General features: G+C 41.6%; 1 protein-coding gene across 1 annotated transcript in view; it reads left to right on the top strand.

Annotated features, from left to right (window-relative positions):
* Positions 1–14,104: 14,104 nt before the first annotated feature.
* Positions 14,105–24,348, top strand: part of LOC129819295 (junctional adhesion molecule 3B-like) — a 53,105-nt gene continuing 42,861 nt past the window's right edge. Inside the window, exon 1 of the mRNA XM_055875752.1 lies at positions 14,105–14,220. Coding sequence (XP_055731727.1) covers positions 14,136–14,220 — 85 coding nt within the window. The 5' untranslated portion in view covers positions 14,105–14,135. The remainder of the gene's footprint in view (positions 14,221–24,348) is intronic.

Raw genomic sequence — 24,348 nt, forward strand, 5'->3', positions numbered from 1 at the left:
ACAGATGCCCACCCAGACCCTCCCCTGGACTTTTGGTGGTGCGTCCGGAGTTCGCACCTTGAGGGGGAGGTTCTGTCACGTTCCTGACCTGTTTTCTGTTATTTTTGTATGTGTTTAGTTGGTCAGGACGTGAGTTGGGGTGGGAATTCTATGTTTTGTGTTTCTATGTTTAGGTCGTTTGTAATTAGCCTTATATGGTTCTCAATCAGGGACAGGTGTTTGAGGTTTTCCTCCGATTGGGAACCATATAAAGGTAGGTTGTTCACACTGTTTGTTTGTGGGTGGTTGTCTCCTGTGTCTGTGTATGTGCACCACACGGGACTGTTTCGTTTTGTCGTTCGTGTATGTAGTCTGTTCCTGTTCGTGAGTTCTTCGTGTACTTATGTAAGTTCCATGTTCAGGTCTGTCTACGTCGTTTTGTTATTTTGGTAATCCTTTCAAGTGTTTATCGTGTTTCGTCTTTTCTTTAATAAATTCGTTATGTCAAACTTTCATGCTGCGCTTTGGTCCAATCCCTACTCCTCCTCTTCGGACAAAGAGGAGGAGGACGATCGTTACACAAACAAACAAACAACTAATGGGTGAACTCTATAACAGCTTTTCTGTTAGTGTACGATCAAATCATGCTCAATGCCTGGATGTTTTAATCAAATCAAATCAAATTGATTTGTCACATACACATTGTTAGCAGGTGTTAATGCAAGTGTAGCGAAATGCTTGTGCTTCTAGTTCCGAGCATGCAGTAATATCTAACAAGTAATATAACCTATCAATTTCACAACAACTACCTTATACACACACAAGTGTAAAGGAATGAATACGAATATGTACATAAAAATATATAAATGAGTGATGGCTGAACGGCATAGGCAAGATGCAGTAGATGGTATAGAGTACAGTATACACATATGAGATGAGTAATGTGGGGTATGAAAACATTATATGAAGTGGCATTGTTTAAAGTGGCTAGTGCTACATTACATCAAGATGGCAAGATGCAGTAGATGGTATAGCATACAGTATATACATATGAGATGAGTAATGTAGGGTAAGTAAACATTATAAAATATAAAGTGGCTAACGATAAATTGATTACATCAATTTTTCCATAATTAAAGTGGCTGGAGTTGAGTCAGTATGTTGGCAGCAGCCACTCAATGTTAGTGATGGTTGTTTAACATCCTGATGGCCTTGAGATAGAAGCTGTTTTTCAGTCTCTCGGTCCCCGCTTTGATGCACCTGTACTGACCTCGCCTTCTGGATGATAGCAGGGTGAACAGGCAGTGGCTCGGGTGGTTGTTGTCCTTGATGATCTTTTTGGCCTTCCTGTGACATCGGGTGGTGTAGGTGTCCTGGAGGGCAGGTAGTTTGCACCCGGTGAAGCGTTGTGCAGACCTCACTACCCTCTGGAGAGCCTTCTGGTTATGGGCGGAGCAGCTGCCATACCAGGCGGTGATACAGCCCGACAGGATGCTCTCGATTGTGCATCTGTAAAAGTTTGTGAGTGTTTTTGGTGACAAGTCAAATTTCTTCAGCCTCCTGAGGTTGAAGAGGCGCTGCTGCGCCTTCTTCATCACGCTGTCTGTGTGGGTGGACCATTTCAGTTTGTCCGTGATGTGTACGCCGAGGAACGTAAAACTCTCCACCCTCTCCACTACTGCTCCCTCTGCTGTTTCCTGAAGTCCACGATCATCTCCTTTCTTTTGTTGACATTGAGTGTGAGTTTATTTTCCTGACACCACACTCCGAGGTCCCTCACCTCCTCCCTGTAGGCCGTCTCGTCGTTATTGGTAATCAAGCCTACCACTGCAGTGTCGTCTGCAAACTTGATGATTGAGTTGGAGGCGTGCATGTCCATGCAGTCGTGGGTGAACAGGGAGTACAGGAGAGAGCTGAGAACGCACCCTTGTGGGGACCCAGTGTTGAGGATCAGCGGGGTGGAGATGTTGTTACCTACCCTCACTCCCTGGGGGTGGCCCGTCAGGAAGTCCAGGACCCAGTTGCACAGGGCGAGGTCGAGACCCAGGGTCTCGAGCTTAATGACGAGTTTGGAGGGTACTATGGTGTTAAATGCTGAGCTGTAATCGATGAACAGCATTCTTACATAGGTATTCCTCTTGTCCAGATGGGTTAGGGCAGTGTGCAGTGTGATGGCGATTACGTCGTCTGTGGACCTATTGGGGCGGTAAGCAAATTGGAGTGGGTCTAGGGTGTCAGGTAGGGTGGAGGTGATATGGTCCTTGACTAGTCTCTCAAAGCACTTCATGATGACGGAAGTGAGTGCGGTAGTCATTTAGCTCAGTTACCTTAGCTTTCTTGGGAACAGGAACAATGGTGGCCCTCTTGAAGCATGTGGTGACAGCAGACTGGGATAAGGATTGATTGAATATGTCTGTAAACACACCAGCCAGCTGGTCTGCGCATGCTCCGAGGACGCGGCCGGGATGCCGTCTGGACCTGCAGCCTTGTGAGGGTTAACACGTTTAAATGTTTTACTCACGTTGGCTACAGTGAAGGAGAGCCCGCAGGTTTTGGTAGCGGGCCGTGTCAGTGTTACTGTATTGTCCTCAAAGCGAGCAAAACATTTGTTTAGTCTGTCTGGGAGCAAGGCATCGTGATCCGCGACGGGGCTGGTTTTTCTTTTGTAGTCCTTGATTGACTGTAGACCCTGCCACATACCTCTCGTGTCTAAGCCGTTGAATTGCGACTGTCTTTGTACTGACGCTTAGCTTGTTTGATTGCCTTGCGGAGGGAATAGCTACACTGTTTGTATTCGGTCATGTTTCCGGTCACCTTGCCCTGATTAAAAGTAGTGGTTCGCAAGTTCAGTTTTGCTCGAATGCTGCCATCAATCCACGTTTTCTGGTTGGGGAATGTTTTAATAGAGCTGTGGGTACAACATCACCGATGCACTTGTTAATAAAACTAATCAGCGTATTCGTCAATGTTGTTGTTCGCCGCAATGCGGAACATATCCCAGTCCACGTGATCGAAGCAATCTTGAAGCGTGGAATCCGATTGGTCAGACCAGCGTTGAACAGACCTGAGCGCGGGAGCTTCCTGTTTTAGTTTCTGTCTATAGGCTGGGAGCAACAAAATGGAGTCGGGGTCAGCTTTTCCGAAGGGAGGACGGGCCTTATATGCGTCGTGGAAGTTAGAATAACAGTGGTCTAGGGTTTTGCCAGCCCTGGTAGCACAATCGAGATGCTGATAGAATTTGGGGAGCCTTGTCTTCAGATTAGCCTTGTTAAAATCCCTGGCTACAATAAATGCAGCCTCAGGTTATGTGGTTTCCAGTTTACATAGAGTCCAATGAAGTTCTTTCAGGGCCGTCGATGTGTCTGCTTGGGGGGGAATATACACCACTGTGATTATGATCGAAGATAATTCTCTTGGTAGATAATGCGGTCGGCATTTGATTGTGAGGAATTCTAAGTCAGGTGAACAAAAGGACTTGAGTTCCTGTATGTTGTTATGATCACACCACGTCTCGTTAATCATAAGGCATACACCCCCGCCCTTCTTCTTACCAGAGAGATGCTTGTTTCTGTCGGTGCGATGCGTGAAGAAACCAGGTGGCTGTACCGACTCAGATAGCGTGTCTCGAGTGAGCCATGTTTCCGTGAAACAAAGAACGTTACAGTCTCGGATGTCTCTCTGGAATGCTACCCTTGCTCGGATTTCGTCTACCTTGTTGTCAAGAGACTGGATATTGGCGAGTAGTATGCTCGGGAGCGATGTGCCCGTCTATGGAGCCTGACCAGAAGACCGCTCCGTCTGCCCCTTCTACGTTGTTTTGAGTCGCCGGCTGGGATCCGATCCATTGTCCTGGGTGGTAGGCCAAACAGAGGATCCGCTTCGGGAAAGTTGTATTCCTGGTCGTAATGTTGGTGAGTTGACGTTGCTCTTATATCCAATAGTTCCTCCCGACTGTATGTAATAAAACCTAAGATTACCTGGGGTAACAATGTAGGACATAACACATAAAAAAACAAAATACTGCATAGTTTCCTGGGAACGCGAAGCGAGGCGGCCATCTCTGTCTGCGCCGAAAGTCAAGTGGAATGTGTATTCTCCTATTGTTCACCTGGTTAAATAAAGGTTAAATAAAATGAATAAATAAATACATTTGTTAAAGTTACCGTTTTATACACGATTTGCACAATTACAACTTTAGGGTTCCTCTGTTAACCAAGGCACAGCTTCAGCAGCGCAACTAAATAAAACAAATTAGAAAAAAGACATTTGTGAATTCCTACTCTGATGTGTGAAAGGCTTCAACACTTAACAGTAATTTTGTTCGTCAAACTTTAGCAGCGACTTGTGCTTTGTTTCCTCTAAGGTTTGTGCTATATGGGTTTGCTGTGAGTATTTAGTGATAGCAGGGAGAATATCTACAGTGCTATTAAGCACTATGTGCCTGGGAGTTGAGGGTCATTCCAAGTTAAACTGTAATGATAACTGTATGGTAGCATCCTCAATATGCCCGTGACAGATTGCCAGAGCATAATAAATCATTACTTGCAACACATCGCATCCCCTTAGGAAAGAATTCCCCATTTATTTAATCTGGATTCTCAATCGCTTTCTATTTTTTTCCTCAATCCTTTTACTCCCTTAAGCCAGTTCCAAGTGGAAATTGTAAACGAGCATGAAAGGAGGAAAATATTACAGACCATTTCATCAAAAATATCATTTTCTGGACGCTAGTGTTTTTTCACAACTATTTTCTTTCGGTAACACTTTACTTGACACCCAGCGTCATAATACATTATGACAAGGTCATAATCATGTCATGATATGACATAACAGCTGACATAACTTGTCATAACCTGTCATAATATGGTAATAAATGCACTGTCAACATATATATTTAGAACTGTTGTGACATATATTGCATTATTTTATGGCTGGTTATGACACCTACATAAGAGTGTCAAAACCCACAAAACCTACCACACAGGCAAACCTCTCCATTACAACATAGCCAACATGTCAACAGTATGTTTATGATATCTATATATTTGTTTTAAATTGACCATATGAAACTATCATTATAGTTCCGCACAAATTCATGTCAGACATGCACCTACCCCAATGCTCTGTGGCTGATGACTGGGATGAATGCAGGAGCAGATTTCAGGCTGAGGACAAGACACCCTCTTTTTGACTGAAGACTGACATAAGGTCATGTACGTGATAGGCCTATCTGGCTTATAAACGTCCTCTCACTGTCAACTGCGTTTATTTTCAGAAGACTTAACATGTGTAAATATTTGTATGAACATAACAAGATTCAAAAAACTGAGACAAAAACTAAACAAGTTCCACAAACAATTGATGAACAGAAATGGAATAATGTGTCCCTGAACAAACGGTGGGTCAAAATCAAAAGTAACAGTCAGTATCTGGTGTGGCCACCAGCTGCATTAAGTACTGCAGTGCATCTCCTCCTCATGGACTGCACCAGATTTCCCAGTTCTTGCTGTGAGATGTTACCCCACTCTTCCACCAAGGCACCTGCAAGTTCCTGGACATTTCTGGGGGGAATGGCCCTAGCCCTCACCCTCCGATCCAACAGGTCCCAGACGTGCTCAATGGGATTGAGATCCGGGCTCTTCGCTGGCCATGGCAAAACACTGACATTCCTGTCTTGCAGGAAATCACCCACAGAATGAGCAGTATGGCTGGTCGCATTGTCATGCTGGAGGGTCATGTCAGGATGAGCCTGCAGGAAGGGTATCACATGAGGGAGGAGGATGTCTTCCCTGTAACGCACAGCGTTGAGATTGCCTGCAATGACAACAAGCTCTGTCTGATGATGCTGTGACACACCGCCCCAGACTATGACGGGCCCTCCACCTCCAAATCGATCCCGCTCCAGAGTACAGGCCTCGATGTAACACTCATTCCTTCGACGATAAACGCAAATCCGACCATCAGTTGTTGTTGCCATCCTGTACGTGTCTCGCAGGTGTTCGGATGTACCGATCCTGTGCAGGTGTTGTTACACGTGGTTTGCTACTGCGAGGACGATCAGCTGTCCGTCCTGTCTCCCTGTAGCGCTGTCTAGGGCGTCTCACAGTACGGACATTGCAATTTATTGCCCTGGCCACATCTGCAGTCCTCATGCCTCCTTGCAGCATGCTTAAGGCACGTTTACGCAGATGAGCAGGGACCCTGGGCATCTTTTTTTCTGGTGTTTTTCAGAGTCAGTAGAAAGGCCTCTTTAGTCTCCTAAGTTTTCATAACTGTGACCTAAATTGCCTACCATCTGTAAGCTGTTAGTGTCTTAACAACCGTTCCACAGGTGCATGTTCATTAATTGTTTATGGTTCATTGAACAAGCATGGGAAACAGTGTTTAAACCCTTTACAATGAAGATCTGTGAAGTTATTTGGATTTTTACGAATTATCTTTGAAAGACAGGGTCCTGAAAAAGGGACGTTTCTTTTTTTGCTGAGTTTATGATTATGATGGTCATAATGGTTCTTGACAGTGTCAAAAGGTGTATTTTGTTAGTCCAAGTAAAGTGACACAATATGGTCATAATGCTTCTTGACAGTAAAGTGTATTTTCTAAAAGTTATTTAAAATATGACGAAATAAATTACTGTAAAGAATTCATCACAACAACAACTAATGATTTAATTAAGAAACAAACTTTCAAACGAAAGGAAAGTTCTTGGCGGGGATTTTTTGGTTTGTTGAATAAACGTGGGTTTTGACACTTATTTAGGAGTCATAACCAGCCATAAAATAACGCAATATATGTTACAACAGGTGTAAAGATATGTGTTATAACAGTGTTATGACCATATTATGACAGGTTAGGATAAATTATGTCAGCTGTTATGACATATTATGACATGGTTATGACCGTGTCATAACGTGTTATGACACTGGGTGTCAAGACAAGTGTTACCTTTTGTTCTATGCGAGATGCCTGAAGATAATTTGGATGATAAAAGCTTTCAGTTGTCCTGTCTATCACATTCTAAATATAACACATGAAACATCAGGGATATAAATACATTGACTGACTTGATACCCTTGTCTTCACCCTTCGCCAATCAAGTGTCACATTGGGCCCTGATTGCGTGCCTGCTTCCCCAGCCCCTTGTGGAGACTGGAGATCCGTCTGAGTACTGAGTGTTGTGACGGTTTTCAGATTTCTCCTTTGAGCGTCCTTGACTCTGATAAAGGCTTCAAATGACGAAAGCCTGTAACGTTCGCACATCAGCAGGGTAATGTAATGGCTTTGCTGCTGAACCGCAAGACCAAGGGGACAAATGGTTTATATATACACTAGATGAATTACAGGGGCCACTGTTTTGAAGCCGCTGCACCTCCATCTTGGCACTCCCCCACCGTTGTAAAGCATATTTTGGAAGCTATAGAAATGGATTTATAAATGTCTACATTTGTTTTTGTAATGTTTATTCTATTACAGACACCGTAGTGCATACTTTTAAATTATATTGTGAGCTAAACATAAAACATTTCCCTAAAAGTATAATTTTTTAAATTACTAATGTTACTGTCACCACTGCAACAAGAAAATACTTAAATATATGTAATTTTGTCCTTGAAACATTTAAATGAAACACTGTAGAATTCCATTCATTCCTATGGAAGACTGCTTTTCTGAGGAGTGCCAATATGGCTGACCGGTGACTTCAAAGCCTCTCATTGGCCAGTACATAGCAATACAGGGTTTATATATATCATTGGAGGGGACAGATATGGCCCTTTTTATTTGATTATACTTTTTCTTTCTCCTTTCCTCTTCTACTGTCTTTGAGGATTTGTTATTCGAAAACGATCATTACTAAGTCTAGGTGTCATCTCTGGGAGCTAATGTCTCAGGCGAGGTTACTCACTGAACCAACTCCTTTACACTGGAACTGTTGAATTGATTATGTACACTGTGTGTACAAAACATTAGGAACACACACGTTTTCCATGACAGACTGACCAGGTGAATCCAAGTGAAAACTATAATCCCTTATTGATGTCACCTGTTACATTCACTTCAATCAGTGTAGATGAAGGGGAAGAGACAGGTTAAAGAAGGATTTTCAAGCCTTGAGACAATTGAGACATGGATTGTGTATGTGTGCCATTTAGAGGGTGAATGGGCAGGACAAAATATTTAAGTGCCTTTGAACGGGGTATGGTAGTAGGTGCCAGGCGCAACGGTTTGAGTATGTCAATAACTGCAACCCTGCTGGGTTTTTCACACTCAATAGTTTCCCGTGTGTACCAAGAATGGTCCACCACTCAAAGGACATCCAGTCAACTTGACACAACTGTGGGAAGCATTGGAGTCAACATGGGCCAGCATCCCTGTTGAACACTTTTGACACCTTGTAAAGTCCATGCCGGACGAATTGAGGCTGTTCTGAGGGCAATAGGGCGTGGAACTCAGTATTAGGAAGGTGTTCCTAATGTTTTATACACTCAGTGTATATAATTATTTGCTCATTTGACATGTGCCTTGAGGGATTTTACAAACTATGATACAAGAGATGTTATCCATCCACCTACAGCAGTGGTATTCAAAGCCGAGGTCACGACTCCTCGGGGGATCTGCAATTGGGTTGCGGTTGAACTGCAGTTGGGTCGCCATTTTTTTTTTAAATGGGTCGAAAATAAATATTTTTATGAAGAACATGTTTTGAGTATATACAAACGTTTTTGAGGTTATTTTATTGAGAAAATATATTTACTGATTCCTTTTCCTTTTGATTGTAACGATCGTTATCAGATTCCTCCTCCTCGGATGAGGAGGAGCATGGATTGAACCAAAACGCAGCGGGTGTTGAATACATAATGATTTATTAGACACGACAAAACAATGACACGAACTATACTTGAATAAACTACAAAATAACAAAACGAATGTGTAGACAGACCTGAACTATACGAACTTACATATAACACGAAGAACGCACAAACAGGGAAAATAGACTACACAAAAAGAACGATGACAAACAAACCGAACAGTCCCGTATGGTGCCACAAACACTGACACAGGAGACAATCACCCACAAACAAACAGTGTGAACACACCTACCTTAATATGACTCTCAATCAGAGGAAATGAAAAACACCTGCCTCTAATTGAGAGCCATATCAGGTCACCCAAAACCAACATAGAAACAGAAAACATAGACTGCCCACCCACACTCACGTCCTGACCAACTAACACATACAAAACTAACAGAAACCAGGTCAGGAACGTGACATTGATAAGAGATGAAAATGCAATGAATTGAAGGTTGTTTGTTGATCCAAAAATTGGTTATGTCATTAGATTTGGGGTGGGGGTCCCAGAAATTCTGGTGGAATAAATGGGTGCCTGGTGAAAAAGTTTGAATACCACTGACATACAGTATGTACAGTATCTACCTGGATGGGTAGCTACCTACCCACCCATCTATCCACTTAAATCTGATATACTGTCCTATATGTCTTTGTGTCAAAGGCATGAATCCAAATCAAATACTGCACTATAGTGGAATACCGTGGAGGCCCTCTTAAAAAGAGATTTAGTCTACAGTGGCATATAGATTATTTGACCGAGGGGACAGAGGACCAGAAGGCTTTTCTCACGTACTGTCTGGTGGTACATGTGACTGCACTGCCATAAAGAGGACACCTGAGATTCACACAGTTTATAGTGCTAACGGGCCAAGGTCGCAGCGCCGGACCCAAAGAAAATTTCACTGACAGATTCGGTGAACCAAGAGCGTCCGGGTAAAACAGACCAAGGGAGGCAGTTCGTCTTCTGTCTGCAGCGTTTTACAACATGAGAAATGTCACCATAGCAGCAAGTGAGCCAATGCCACTCAGAGTCAAAGGGAAATGTAAACTAAGGGTCTTGTGATACATTAAAACAGCAGTGCACACTGGAAAAGGGGATTTAAGATTTATTTGATGAGATCATTTTGCACTTAAAATTGTATCTTTAAATTTCTCTGTTAAAGGGGAAGAGGGCTTGGACATGATGTCAGTGTTATATTGACTTAGCGTCTTAACCAGAGGACTGAACCAAAATTGTGGTTCCGATGGCTGTTAGCTGGAGCATGGCGTTGGTTGTGGGGGCAGTAAAACATAGTGAGAATTGATCTGGCAACTGGAGGGCTGTGGGGTTCAGATCCTAACAACAATCCCTTAGCATTGTACCATGGAGTGTTAAACCCCACAACATGCAGTGCAGCTGACCTTGTGCTCCTCTCAACTGTGGGTGAGTGTGTGATGTGTGCTATCTGACAGGCATCTGCTAATGTCCATATTATTGATTACTAGTATTAATATTTAAAAACAAAATAATCATATATTAAATTTTTCTAAATTATGAACACAACAAATACAAAAACAGAAATATACAAACAAGAGTACATAAACCTAACAGACCAAGATACATTTTCAATTTGTCCAAGAACGTTTTACTGTGCGTATTGCTTTTATGTTTTTACATTTACAGATCATTTCAAAATTATATTTCAATTCTATCTTAAATAATGTGAAGAGGGGTTTGTTTTCTGCACACTTCCTTTTATGGACAAAGAATCTTCCATGAAAAATAAACAAATGAACAATGAAAGTTAAATCAGGGTATTACTAGTATCCGTGTAACAATCCCTGATGATGGTTGTAACAACGCTGAGTAGTCAAATCTAACCTGACGCATTACACATGTCAACATCAATAGAGAAGATACACTGAGTATACCAAACATTAGGAACACCTTCCTAATTTTGAGTTGCACCCCGCCCATTTTGCCCTCAGAACAGCCTCGATTCGTCAGGGCATTGACTCTACAAGGTGTCGAAAGCGTTCCACAGGAATGCTGGTCCATGTTGACTCCAATGCTTTCCAAAGTTGTAATAAATTGGCTGGAGGTCCTTTGGGTGGTGGACCATTCTTGAAAAACACGGGAAACTGTTGATCATGAAAAACCCTACAGCGTTGCAGTTCTTGACACAAACCGGTGGGCCTGGCACCTTCCACAATACCTCGTTCAAAGGCACTTCAATATTTTGTCTTTCCCATTCACCCTCTGAATGGCCCACATACGCAATCCATGTCTCAAGGCTTGAAAATCCTTCTTTACCCCGTCTCCTCCCCTTCATCTGCACTGATTGAACTGGATTTAACAAGTGACAGCAATAAGGGATCATAGCTTTCACCTGGATTTACCTGGTCAGTCTATGTCATGGAAAGAGCAGGTGTTCTAAATGTTTTGTATACTCAGTATATAAACAAAGTACACTGAAAAAAAATATAAACGCAACATGTAAAGTGTTGGTCCCGTGTTTTATGAGCTGAAATAAAAGATCCCAGAAAATCTCCATAGGCACAAAAAGCTTATTTCTCACAAATTGGTTTACATCCCTGTTAATGAGCTTTCCTCCTTTGCCAAGATAATCCATCCACGTGAACAAGTGTGGCATATCAAGAAGCTGATTAAACAGCATGATCATTATTACACAGGTGCACCTTGTGCTGGGGACAATAAAAAGCCACTCTAAAATGTGCAGTTTTGTCACACAACAAAATACCACAGATGTCTCAAGTTTTGAGGGAGCGTGCAATTGGCATGCTGACTGCAGTAATATCCACCAGAGCTGTTGCCAGAGAATTGACTGTTAATGTTTCTATCATAAGCCACCCCCAACGTTGTTTTGGAGAATTTGGCAGTACATCTGTAACGGTTTTCTTCCTGGGATGAAGGAGAGGACCAAAACGCAGCGCGGCTAGTGCTCAACATGTTTAATAAAGATAATAACGTGAACACTACAAGCAACAAAACAATAAATGTGAAAACCGAAAACAGTCCTATCTGGTGCAGAACACAAAGACAGAAAACAACCACTCACAAACCCCAACACAAAACAAGCCACCTAAATATGGTTCCCAATCAGAGACAATGACAAACACCTGCCTCTGATTGAGAACCATATCAAGCATACATAGAAATGGACAAACTAGACACACAACATAGAATGCCCACCCAGCTCACGTCCTGACAAACACTAAAACAAGTAAAACACACAAGAACTATGGTCAGAACGTGACAACATCCAACTGGCCTCACAACCGCAGACCACGTGTATGGCGTCATCTGGGCGAGTGGTTTGCTGATGTCAACGTTGTGAACAGGGTGCCCCATGGTGGCGGTGGGGTTATGGTATGGGCAGGCATAAGCTACGGACAACAAACACAATTGCATTTTATCAATGGCAATTTGAATGCACAGAGATACTGTGACAAGATCCTGAGGCCCATTGTGAGGCACATTTTCTTTAAGATATCTGTGACCAACTGATGCATATCTGTATTCCCAGTGATGTGAAATCCATAGATTAGGGCCAAATGAATTTATTTCAATTGACTGATTTCTTTATAAGAACTGTGAATCAGTAAAATCTTTGAAATTGTTGCATGCTGTGTTTATATTCTTGTTCAGTATAAATAGAAAGTGTCTAAACCTTCATGGGAGGACATTCATTGTGAACTTCTTAGATAGCCGCCTCATTTCCACCTGACCTTGCTGACTGCCACATAAGTGACTTGGAGCAACAGCCACGAGTATATAAAAATAAAATTAATCGGTATATTTAGGGAGGGATGTGAGAGATGGGCTTCAAGGCAAAATCCAGATTTAAAAACAAATTCAACCATGCAAGTCAACGTTTCCGTCTGATACGTCCATTCTGCTTAAAACATGCCCTGAAATAGGAATCCAGGGATAAGAATGATGACCGTGAATACAATATGGACTCAGAGCCAAAAGCTTGGACTTAAAGTGGATGGCAACGAAGAATGTTGTTGTCTTAAGTGCTGAAAGTAAACCTGAGAATTCAGGAAGTCTCTAAATGAGTCAAGGAACCTCTATTATTCACAAGATAAGAGACACAATGGAAACAAAAGAAGCTGTTACATCTTGTTTGCGCGTGTATGGGGTAGGGGGGTTTAAGGGTTACGTTCCTACACTGTACATCAAAAAGCCTGGTGCAGTAGGTGCATATTGGGAATGCGTTTTACATTTGAGCGTTATTCACTGCGTGGACCTTGACAACATAGAACACATTAAACTACTAGTAAAATGACCAGTATTGTTCCATTTGCTGTATTACTACCTAGTACTTACATGGTCTGATATTTAAAAACCATACAAACTCATTAGGGAGAAGACACCCTGACAACCCAAAAAGTGCAATGCAATGAATAGTTTTTATACCCTCCAGTTCATCAAAGCAATACACATTTAATCTGATATTGTCGCAATAAAATTGCAAGCAATATATTTGAGGCACATAAATGAGTGTGGATAAAAATCATACTTAAGGTGTTTACACCACAATCCAGACAATGTTTCCTAGTCCACACACCAACACTCACACAAGCACGCACACACACACAAGCACGCACGTACATACACATGCACACACATTCGCGCAATCCACACACATCCAGTCAAATACTTTTTAGGAGACACTATTCCAATGGTTGGCTCAGCTATCTAAAAGCAATAACGATTGCATGCAACCTCAATTGAGAGTAACTGGGATAAGTAGCTAGATTCTTTCAATCTTGATCTGCTTGATGACACAGCTGTGGTGTTCTACTTAAGCGCAGTTACCACTGACAGGATTAGGTCAGTAAAAAGAGCCTCCAATCAATGCACATTAATCCCGTGTTTACTCTACACAACATGAAAAGTCAACAAAACATCTCAGTCATTTGTTTTAGGAAGGATGCCTATTGTTTATTTTTGATTTTTAAGAATGGGATTTGTTTGGATATCTAATAATATATTTTTTTTAAATCATCAATTTGTAATTTGTATCATAATCCCACAGCAGAGTTTGTCTGATATAATATAATGGGTAGAATAGGTAGCCTAATACAGTAGTCCTCAATCACAGCTTCCAGCGTTGTAAAACGTATGGTCCCCCCACCTATTGTCAACCATAAATTCTTGACTGTGTGAGTGATGCTTCTGGTAGCCATGGAAACCTGATTCACCTAAACCTGATTCACCCCCCCCCCCCCCCCCCCCCGCCTCTCTCTCCCCGGCCAGTCCTCCTCTCTCCATCCACTGAAAAGCTCCTAACTTTGCGCATGTACGGCCAAACTGAACATTGCATCGACTCCAAGATGGCGTTAACACGTCTGGCTTGCATTCTGGTCCTGCTCTCAACTCACTGTAAGTAAATGCATGAGGACCACGCTTGATTTCCCAGCGCAGATACATTCTGGACGTGACGTTCGCTCTTGTTATTCAGAATTAGCTACTTTGATATTTTCGAGCTACATTATGATCTGCGTTAGGTCAGGAAGAATCACTTAGGTTATATCCTAACTAAACTCAGCAAACTAGCTATAGTCAACCAGACTACTTGTTATTCATGGATGATGTTCTGATTTTAAAAGGGAGATATATAAAATTATAAAGTAAGCAATCGAAGACCAGAAGTGAGAAATGGTTTGGTAACGCACGAGGCTCAAGCCTTGTTGGCTCGTTGGAATGTTTGATCCGTCGCGAGCCTGACAGTGTACCGTTATCTGTATGGCATTTGGAGGCATGTCTAGCTTCTCGAACTCTTCGGAGATAGAAACTCCCGCAAACTGCTATACATACAATTAGTTATCGACAGCGCATGTTGATTTGTTACAAACTTTACATTATGAAATAGAAGAAGATATAAAATGTATACATTATTTGAGAGGCGTGTTGTTTCAAGGGGATGAGTCGAGTCCCTTTTGTCCGTCTCCTTACTTTCAAAAGTTGTCAACAATCAATTCAACTCTAACTGTGTTATTGTGTTGAATAAATACGTATTTGATAGTAACATACGTTTGCTCAAACGTTTTTTTTAACGTGTTTGAATTGTGGTTGATAAAGGTTGTGGTTGATAGACTGGCAATCTTCAGTGATGCGAGAACGTTTTTTTCCATTCTGGAATAAAGACAGTCCGCGGGAGGAGCCTGCCTGAAAGCAGCATGCGGCGCGCTTTGCAAGCGTTGAGAACTCATTGAAGATCGGTTCTAAAACGTTGATATGTCACTTTTTATTAGCCATCTCAGATCAAGCGATTTGTCTCTGCACCTTACCAAATTGTGGCGTTTTTTCGTGTTTTTATTGGGCTATGTTTCTGAAAGGGTATGATGCAATTTGTTCGCGGAAAAGTGCTCCCTCGTGTTTAGACAATGCATGGTCAGATCCTCCTCGGAAAGAACGTTTAATCATTATGTTGACATTTTAGAATTACGTTTGTATCAACTTTCACAACTGTTGTCATTGATAGGCCTATGCTTAATGAAACAAAATAAAACTCAGAATAAGAAAAATGTAACCAAAACATTTAGAATTGTTCCCAAATGGTTCGTAATAACTTGTAGCAGGTGTTATAGTATAGCCTATGTCAAATTGATCTTGTGTGTATTGTAATGAGAAGGATAATCACTAAAGTTAATAATAACTAAGTAAAGGCTACTCACATACACAATAAATAAGACTAGATCATAGCAGGATCTTATTAAACAGCACCACATGTGATGGACTGGTGATGCTCATTTGCTTTGAGCAAGGGCTTGGCTTAACTGTTTTCCTGGTGTACTTTAAGCCTGGTTGAACCCTTCATGACGACAGACACACACCAGAAAAGGGGGGCCACAGACCTCAGTGTGCCTTCAGCTCCTCTGATCATCCAAGTGTGTGGATTGGCTTAATTCTGTGTGTATTTAATTAGGAATAGCAAGAAGGCTGCTTCCAAATATGTTGCTGGTTTCTTTCTCTGTTGCTCTGGACTTAGGCCTACTGACAATCTGATTTAGTGTGCTTTAAGTGGTGTATTATTTTACAGCTTATCCAGTTGTTATTGTCTGTAGGCTATATAGTAAGAGCTGGTTAACCCTGATTGTTGTTGGAAATACTGTTGACCACAACTATAGTTCTGAAAGAAAAACATAATTAAACATTTCTGAGGAAAATAACTTTAATCAGCTTTGTACATTTAAACACTTTTTAATTTATTTTTGTTGCTTGAATCTAAAATTAATTAGATCTCTTGCTATGCATATTCTTTTGTTGGTTTTAGGCTAACTCGTCATTGGCTTGTTTGTTCATTGTCAAAGAACTGTTTTGAACTCATGTCACAGTTTATATTTATTTTGAATAGTTATGAGAAATGTAGCTATTGTGTATTTATCCATCACAGATCTTAGAGAGCAGGCTGACATTTCTCTGTTGGATTTACATAAGTTGTTTTAGATCAATTTTCCTAAGAAAGGTGTAAAGCAGTCAGGACCGCATTTTGCCTGAGAACTCCTGCCAATACTTAGAAGTGCCAAGATATGTGCGAGCTGAACAATGCTCAAAGTGTTTCCAGTCTGAATAAATGTGAAAGACACATGCATTACAATCTACCATGTATTTCTTAAAAGCATGGTTCTGGCAAATGTCATGTCAGACTTGATAAATGACCTTTTAGCAAATAAGTGGGACATTTATTAGGCTACTCGTGGAGGCTTGGCCAACTGAAATGATTGACTCTGGTCTAGTTCTTTTTTTGCTCTATGGCAGCTCACAGTAAGTCTGCTTAAGCCTCATGCCTCTTTGGGTGAGAAGAGAAGTCCCTTATTTGAGGAGATACTGTATGTAAAGAAAAGAAAACGCACACACGGACACACACACACAGAAACACACACACAGTGAAGGATAAGACGTCTGTCTTCTTTGACTTAAGGCGTCCGCGTGCTTTCCAGCCAAAACAGTTTGGAACAGTTCGTGCATATATTATGATGACATTTTGTGATGTTTTGGACTTCGGCAAGGGTATTTTCGGCGGTTCAGGCACACAGCATTTTTTCTCGAGGCAAATCGAAGACGGTAGCCGAAGTAAAACCAAAGATGGTAGCCGAAGTCTACGTCCCCCCTCGCCGGTGAATGCTCAAAAGTAGGGATTCTTCAATGAAGTGCCTGTTGTCATTCAACGAGAGACGACTCGTCCTTATGCACATTTTTTTTCACTAGAGAAATACTGCACCAGAGATCCTAGTCAGATGCAAAATTGCACTACAATTTTTTTATTTAGCTAGGCAAGTCATTTTAAGAACAAATTCTTATTTACAATGAAGCCCTACCCCGGCCAAACCCGGACGGCGCTGGGCAAATTGTTCGCCGCCCTATGGGACTCCCAATCACGGCCGGATGTGATGCAGCCTGGATTCGAACCAGATACTGCAGTGAGATGCAGTTTCTTAGACCACTGCACCACTCGGGAGCCCTTAGATCTCGTCAAAACCGTTAACTCAAGAAATCTGTCATTAATTTTATCTTAGATTAATTCTGGCTATTTTAAGAATGTATACTGGCTACGGTGTCTCAAAATGGACAAACAGTACTATTGCTGCTTTTTTTCTTTTTCAAGCAAAGGTCTTTTAAGGAGTATGCGAGCACACTTGTTCGGTTCTGCTAGCCGAGCCCGGCTAGGCACCACCCGAACTGAAGCATGCTGACGCCTTTAAGAACTACAAGCATCCATTTAAACAAGTGCCAGACGACAGGTGCTTTCTTCATTGTCTGAAATGTGTGGCATTACTGGGGTAGGCAGGAGTTAGTGAGCCCCAGGGAAAGTGCTGCTAGTGCTTCCCCCAGGACGTGCTTGTTATCAGATGCTTCCCTTCCCACCCACAGCTTGTGAGCAAATGTTTGGAGCACTCCCTAAATGGCATGCTGGACCCTTCCTGGCGAGTCACATCCAGGTTGATATTTTAGTGGAAAGACAGTAAATGGCAGGGGAAAAGGGAATAGCACACTCTGAGAGGAGTTGCTGCCCACTCAGCGCTCGTTTGTTTAAAGAGTTATTCCCAACAGACAAAGCAGTTGTGAGAGAATGGTAGACCCACTGTCCATTTAAACTAGCACGGTATACATTTCCTGTAATAAGGCTTGCAGCTCTAGCCTACATTTCTAGTTTGCATGTAAAGCTGTTTACAGTTGACCTATTCTGGGGTTAGGTTTTGACAATCTGAAATGTCATTTTGAATTATGTGATGTGCACGAAACATGCAGATTCATTTCAGCATTTAGAAGTTACACTCAAGTTGAAGCTAATCCATGGACAACAACAAGACGATAACCGCCCTACAAAGGTCCATGCGTGGGATAAAGGCAGCGCAGCACATACCTCCTACAGTGGAATGGCCTGAAACAGCTGAGCAGGAGTGGGTGGAGGTGTTTGGTGTGAATGCATGGGTGACCAGAAATATCTGTGGCGTCCCTCCCTAACCTCAGATGCCGTATGTTAGCACATATGGCATTCTGAATCAAAAGCATACGGAGGGGGGGAAAAAACATTCTAATGTACGGTGAATTACAATTCCCCTCCCGCTCAACAACAACGTCAGCAAGACAAAACAGCTGATCGTGGACTACAGGAAACGGCGGGCCGAGCATGCTCCACATCAACAGGACTGTAGTGGAGCAGGTCGAGGGCTTCAAGTTCCTCGGTGTCCACATCCCTAAGGAATTAACATGGTCCACACACACCAACACGGTCGTGAAGAAGGCACGACAACACCTCTTTCCCCCTCAGGAGGCTGAAAAGATTAGTAATGGGACCTAAGATCCTCAAAAAGTTCAACAGCTGCACCATTGAGAGCATCTTGACTGGCTGCATCACCGCTTGTTATGGCAACTGCTTGGCATCCTACCGCAAGGCGCTACAGAGGGTAGTGCATACAGCCCAGTACATCACTGGGTCCGAACTCCCTGCCATTCAGGACCTCTATACCAGGGGGTGTAATACTCCAGCCACCCAAGTCATAGACTGATCTCTTGCTCCTGCAAGGCAAGTGGTACAACTTCACCAAATCTGGAACCAACAGGACCCTGAACAGCTTCTAGTGCCAAGCCGTAAGACTACTAAATAGTTAACCAAATAGCTACCTGGACAATCTGCATGGACCCCCCCCTTTGCACTAACTATTTCGACTCATCACACACGCTGCTGCTACTGTTTATTATCTATCCTGTTGCCTAGTCACTTTATCCCTACCTATATGTGCATATCTACTTCAATTACCTTGTACCCCTGCACATCGACTCGGTACTGGTACCTGTGTATATAGCCAAGTTATTGTTACTCATTGTGTATTTATTCCTCGTATTATTCTCTTTCAAAAAATTTTTTTTTAATATCTCTCTTTAGTGTTGGGAAGGGCCTGTAAGTAAGCATTTCACTGTTATTCTACACCTGTTGTTTACGAAGCAAGCATGTGACAAATACAATTAGATTTGATTGACCTGTTTTGTTAAGAGATAGAAGAAACCCCTGCGGATAAATTGGGCTTAAAGAAAATGAAAGGGGAGTTGACTAAGAAAGGAAGCATAACAGTTGTGTTAGCTGAAGGAGTTACACATAAAGGCAGGATAAAAAATGGAATGGTCTTTCATGAGATACAAATCCACATGAACTTCACACAAAGAGCTTGAAAGGTTATTGAAGTCGGCGCGATCATGCTTTAAAAAAAACATCTCTTGGTAAGCAGTGGCAGAAGCTGAGGGGAAAGTTGAAAATGACATGCTTACTGTGCTCTCCAGGAATGGCAAGCAGGTACATTCTTCAAATGTCAATAAGACTATCATGTGGAAAAAGCACTGATAAAAACATAGGCCTAGAGCCTGGCTGTATAAGCTGAAAGTACTGGCCAAACCCCACCATGAACATATATATATATATATATATATATATATATATATATATATATATATATATATATATATATATATATATATATATATATATATATATATATATATATATATATATATATATATATATATATATATATATATATACAGTACCAGTCAATAGTTTGGACACACCTACTTTTTCAAGGGTTTTTCTTTATTTTTGCTATTTTCTACATTGTGTGCCAAGAGTGTGTAAAGCTGTCATGAAGGTAAAGGGTGGCTACTTTGAAGAATCTCAAATATATTTAGATTTGTTTAACACTTTTTTTTTTGGTTCCTACATGATTCCATATGTGTTATTTCATAGTTTTTATGTCTTCACTATTATTCTACAATGTAGAAAATAGTAAAAATAAAGAAAAACCCTTGAATTAGTAGGTGTGTCCAAACTTGACTGGTACTGTAGGCCTCAATGTAGTTTCATGGAAACATTATTTCTCTTTCTTGCACTTTTGTCTGTCGTGAGATATGTCAACATTAAGCCTGGAATAGATATTTCCGCTTGTCAATAGCAGGCTATTTGATTTACTAAGACATTATTATGCTATGTTTATTCTGTGTCTGCGGGATAATCTCTGAAATTCTCTTAAATCGGCTGTCTGAGCAGTGCTTGGGTGATTTCCTGTTTGGCTATCTGTGGTCGCATGATCCCCAGGGGAGGAAGCACCAGAGGATTTTTACTCCCTGTGTTCAGTCACTGGATTCAGATAGAGCCAGCACATCAACAGGTCAGGAGGAACCGCCATCGATCACACAATGGGATGCTGTCAAATTGGTGAAATTATTACAGAATAATTAATGACAGTGCACAGATAATGAAGTGAATGTTGCTGAAGAAATGCCTGTCTGAAAAGGCAAGGGAAGGCTGAGCTACATGCTGGGAGTTATAGCCAGATGATCGCTTTGGATTCATCCTCTATTTACCATACTGTCACAAAGGCAATTACTATCTCTATAAATAGCCAGGTGCCAGAATCATGAGACACCCTCAGGTGTTTGAACGCTGTTTATTCCAAAGCATTAGGCTTGTAATCAAGCAACTCTAAATATATGATTCAACTTGAAACATATGCATAGTGCTGACATCTAAACCATAATAAAACTACTATAGAAACTATTGCCATTTTTCAGGAAATTCTTTTTTAAATCTTAAATTCTATCTCCAAATTGTTTCTCCTCTTCAAAATTGGAGAATAGATTTGAATCATATTAGAAATTCCCCTTGACCAATAAATAATTCATCAAAGACACATTGTCGACAACTGGCTACCTTCAGCGCCATCATCGCTGCTTTTCTACCCTTCTGAAAATGCAATTTGGCACTTTCAGAGAGAGCGGTGTTAGGTCCCAAAACAAGTCTATCACCAACAGCCAAGCTGACAGTCAAAACACTCTCCTTCCTGTGAATTGCAGGTGTGACGATGACTCCAATCCCGTAGAGCAGAGTTCTTAAGTGTCTTCTATGAAGGGCAGATGACGCCAGCATTGTAATAAAAAAAGACATTACAATAATTTTGTTGACCGTAACTAATCCACGCTGAGGCGTTCTCTTGATGTAGTGCCTTACCGAAAAAGGTCAGTATACAAGCGCCATGGTTGTACGGCCTCCAGGGAGGGATGTGCAATTCTTGCACTAAGACCTGGCAAAAATGTTTGTGGTCATCCAAAGGGAGTGTTTGGGAGTTTACTGTGACTCTTTATGTTTCTATCCAAGGTAATTGGCCCAGATGCTTTATCCACCCAGTGACACATTTGCCACAAATTATTCATCATCAGGGAGAAATCCTTCCTACGACCATTTCAAGCTCAGGAAGTGTACAGTAGTCCACTGCAGACTACCATGCCATCGCAAATTCGATTTTTGATCAGATAACTCTTTGGTCCATCAAAGTTTGGTATTACACAGTTCTAGTCATTTTGTACAGAGGTTCTTATTCACAGAGCTGGACATTCAGGTACAGGCCAGTGGCAACTGAAAGCTACTGGCCCAAAGGAAAAAAATAAACGGGCCCAGTTCAAGATCTGACAGGAAAGCGAATGATGCGTGCATAATTTAAATAGCAGGTGATTTGATTTGCTAGTAGCCTATACATGGTTCATACAGACAGAGGCAAGTCAAATTCAAAGATTTTGAACTTTTTTAAGTACTTAATTCTAATTCAATTACCAAATTTATATGAATTATTGTAATAGCCTATAGGAAAAAAAAAACTCTACAAAATGTATGTATGTTTGCAACCCTCTGCATGCACAGTGTATTCTTCCATCACATGTGCAGTGAACTCTGCAGTGCACAGCTGATTCTCAAGATCTTGCACACTAATGAGATGCTATTGAGCCCACACTACTACACTGTCTGAGCCAAGGACTACATGCTTTCTGGTAAGTTTTGATTACAATACTGGGTGGGGTGAATATATTTTATAACATGCATGATTTTTTTGTTAACTAGTAAATAGTAGCCTACAGCAAAGTGTGTTTAAATCATTTCTACCTTGTTAACAATTTCTGATAGTTAGTTTTTGCTACCATGTGGGTTTTAGTTTGCTTGAGCCTGCTAACTGAGGAGTGTCAATTCACCGGTTTCCAAACATGTTTCATTTTAAAACATTTATTTTACAAAGGAGTTGTTTAATCTAACTACTTAACTATTTATCTGTACATGGAATTATATTTTTTTACTCGTTTTTTTTCTTAATCTTTACAGGAAAATGCCACGGGGTGGATGTGTGGAGACATTTCACTGCAGCTAATGTAGAAGGAAAAGCTGTGTACATTTGCAAATACTGTGCCAAATCATATGTGAAGAATGCAACAAAGATGCAGATTCATCTGGCTGAGTGCATAAAGTTCCCTCAGAGCTCACAACCTCTGACAAAAGTCCCTCTACTTCTATTCGAGGTGAAAATGATGAATCAGACACCTTATCGATAGCAACAGCTCATGCTCCTCCTGAAGTCAGAAGTTTTTTTGACTCAATGGAGGAACGTAGTCAGAGATGCTGATTAATGTCTTGCTCAAGCTGTGTATGCAACTGGCTCACCTCTAATGCTCACAGGCAATGTGTTTTGGAAGAGAGTGAATGTTCTTCGCCCAGCATACACCCCTCCAACCAGACATGCTTAATCTACTCATTTGCTGGATGCAGAGTTCAACAGAGTTCAAGTGAAGGTCAAGCAAATCATAGAGAAAGCAGACTGTATTGCAATCATCTCTGATGGGTGGTTGAATGTTCGTGGGTAAGGAATAATTAACTACATAATCTCCACCCCTCAACCAGTATTCTACAAGAGCACAGACACAGGGGACAACAGACACACTGGTCTCTACATTGCAGATGAGCTGAAGGTAGCCATCAATGACCTTGGACCACAGAAGGTACTTGCACTGGTGACAGACAATGCTGCAAACACCCATTGGCTGTGCTGCTCATGCATTGAATCTGCTCCTCAAGGACATCATGGCACTGAAACCAATGGATACACTCTAAAAGAGAGCCAAGGAAATGGTTAGGTATGTGAAGGGTCATCAAGTTACAGCAGCAATCTACCTCAGAGGAAACTACAGTTCTGAAATGCATCAAAAAGCTGAAGACTTCTGCCTGAAGCCCATACACGCCGCAGTATACACGTTGGACCCCAAGTATGCTGGCAAGAGCATCCTGTCTGCTGCAGAGATCAACAAGGCCTATGATGTCATCACTACCATCATCACTCTCGCCACCTTGGCCTGGATGAGGGCAAGGTTCTTGGCAGTCTGGCGAAGTACACTTCCAAGCAAGGGCTTTGGGATTGAGATGCAATATGGCAGTCGTGCCAACATATCTCATCAGCCACCTGGTGGAAGGGACTTTGTGGATCTGAGGCTCTTTCCCCTGTTGCCTCCATCATCCTCCAAATCCCACCAACATCAGCCGCCTCAGAGCGCAACTGGTCCTTGTTTGGGAACACACACACCAAAGCACGCAACAGGCTGACAAATAGGTGGCCATCCGGGCAAACTTTTAGCTTTTTGAGCCTGACAACGAGCCATCCTCAACAAGGTAGGAAAGTGACAGTGAAGATGAGGCCTCAGAGTCTGATGTTCAAAAGGTGGACATTGAGGAGGTCCAGGGAGTAGACATGGAATCCTGAGAAGAAGACAGCCAAGAAACTAAAGCTTTGGTTATCATTTTACAGATGTATGTTGCAAACGTTTTTGGGAGATGCGATGGATCATTCAATATTCACTTTCTTTTGCTGTTCAGTGAAATCACCCCATGTGAAGAGTCAACTCATTTAATTAAAGTTCAATTCGTAACTAAATGTGTTTTTTATTTTTCTATTGGAAGGATTTAATCATTTGCAATTATGTCTACTTATAATAAGGTAAAATGTTTGTTTCTGTCTCCATATGATATGGTAAATATATCCAATGCAAAAAGCATCTACATTTAAACGGTTTTAATATTCATTTGTATATATTTCCATTAATTCCCATATATTCCCACGGAAAGTTTCCACCTCTGAATATTCCCCAAAATGTGCAACCCTAATTACCACTAAGAATAATGCATGTTTTAATAGGCCTTTCCAA

The sequence above is a fragment of the Salvelinus fontinalis genome, chromosome 2, assembly GCF_029448725.1.
Source record: "Salvelinus fontinalis isolate EN_2023a chromosome 2, ASM2944872v1, whole genome shotgun sequence".
NCBI lineage: Eukaryota > Metazoa > Chordata > Actinopteri > Salmoniformes > Salmonidae > Salvelinus > Salvelinus fontinalis.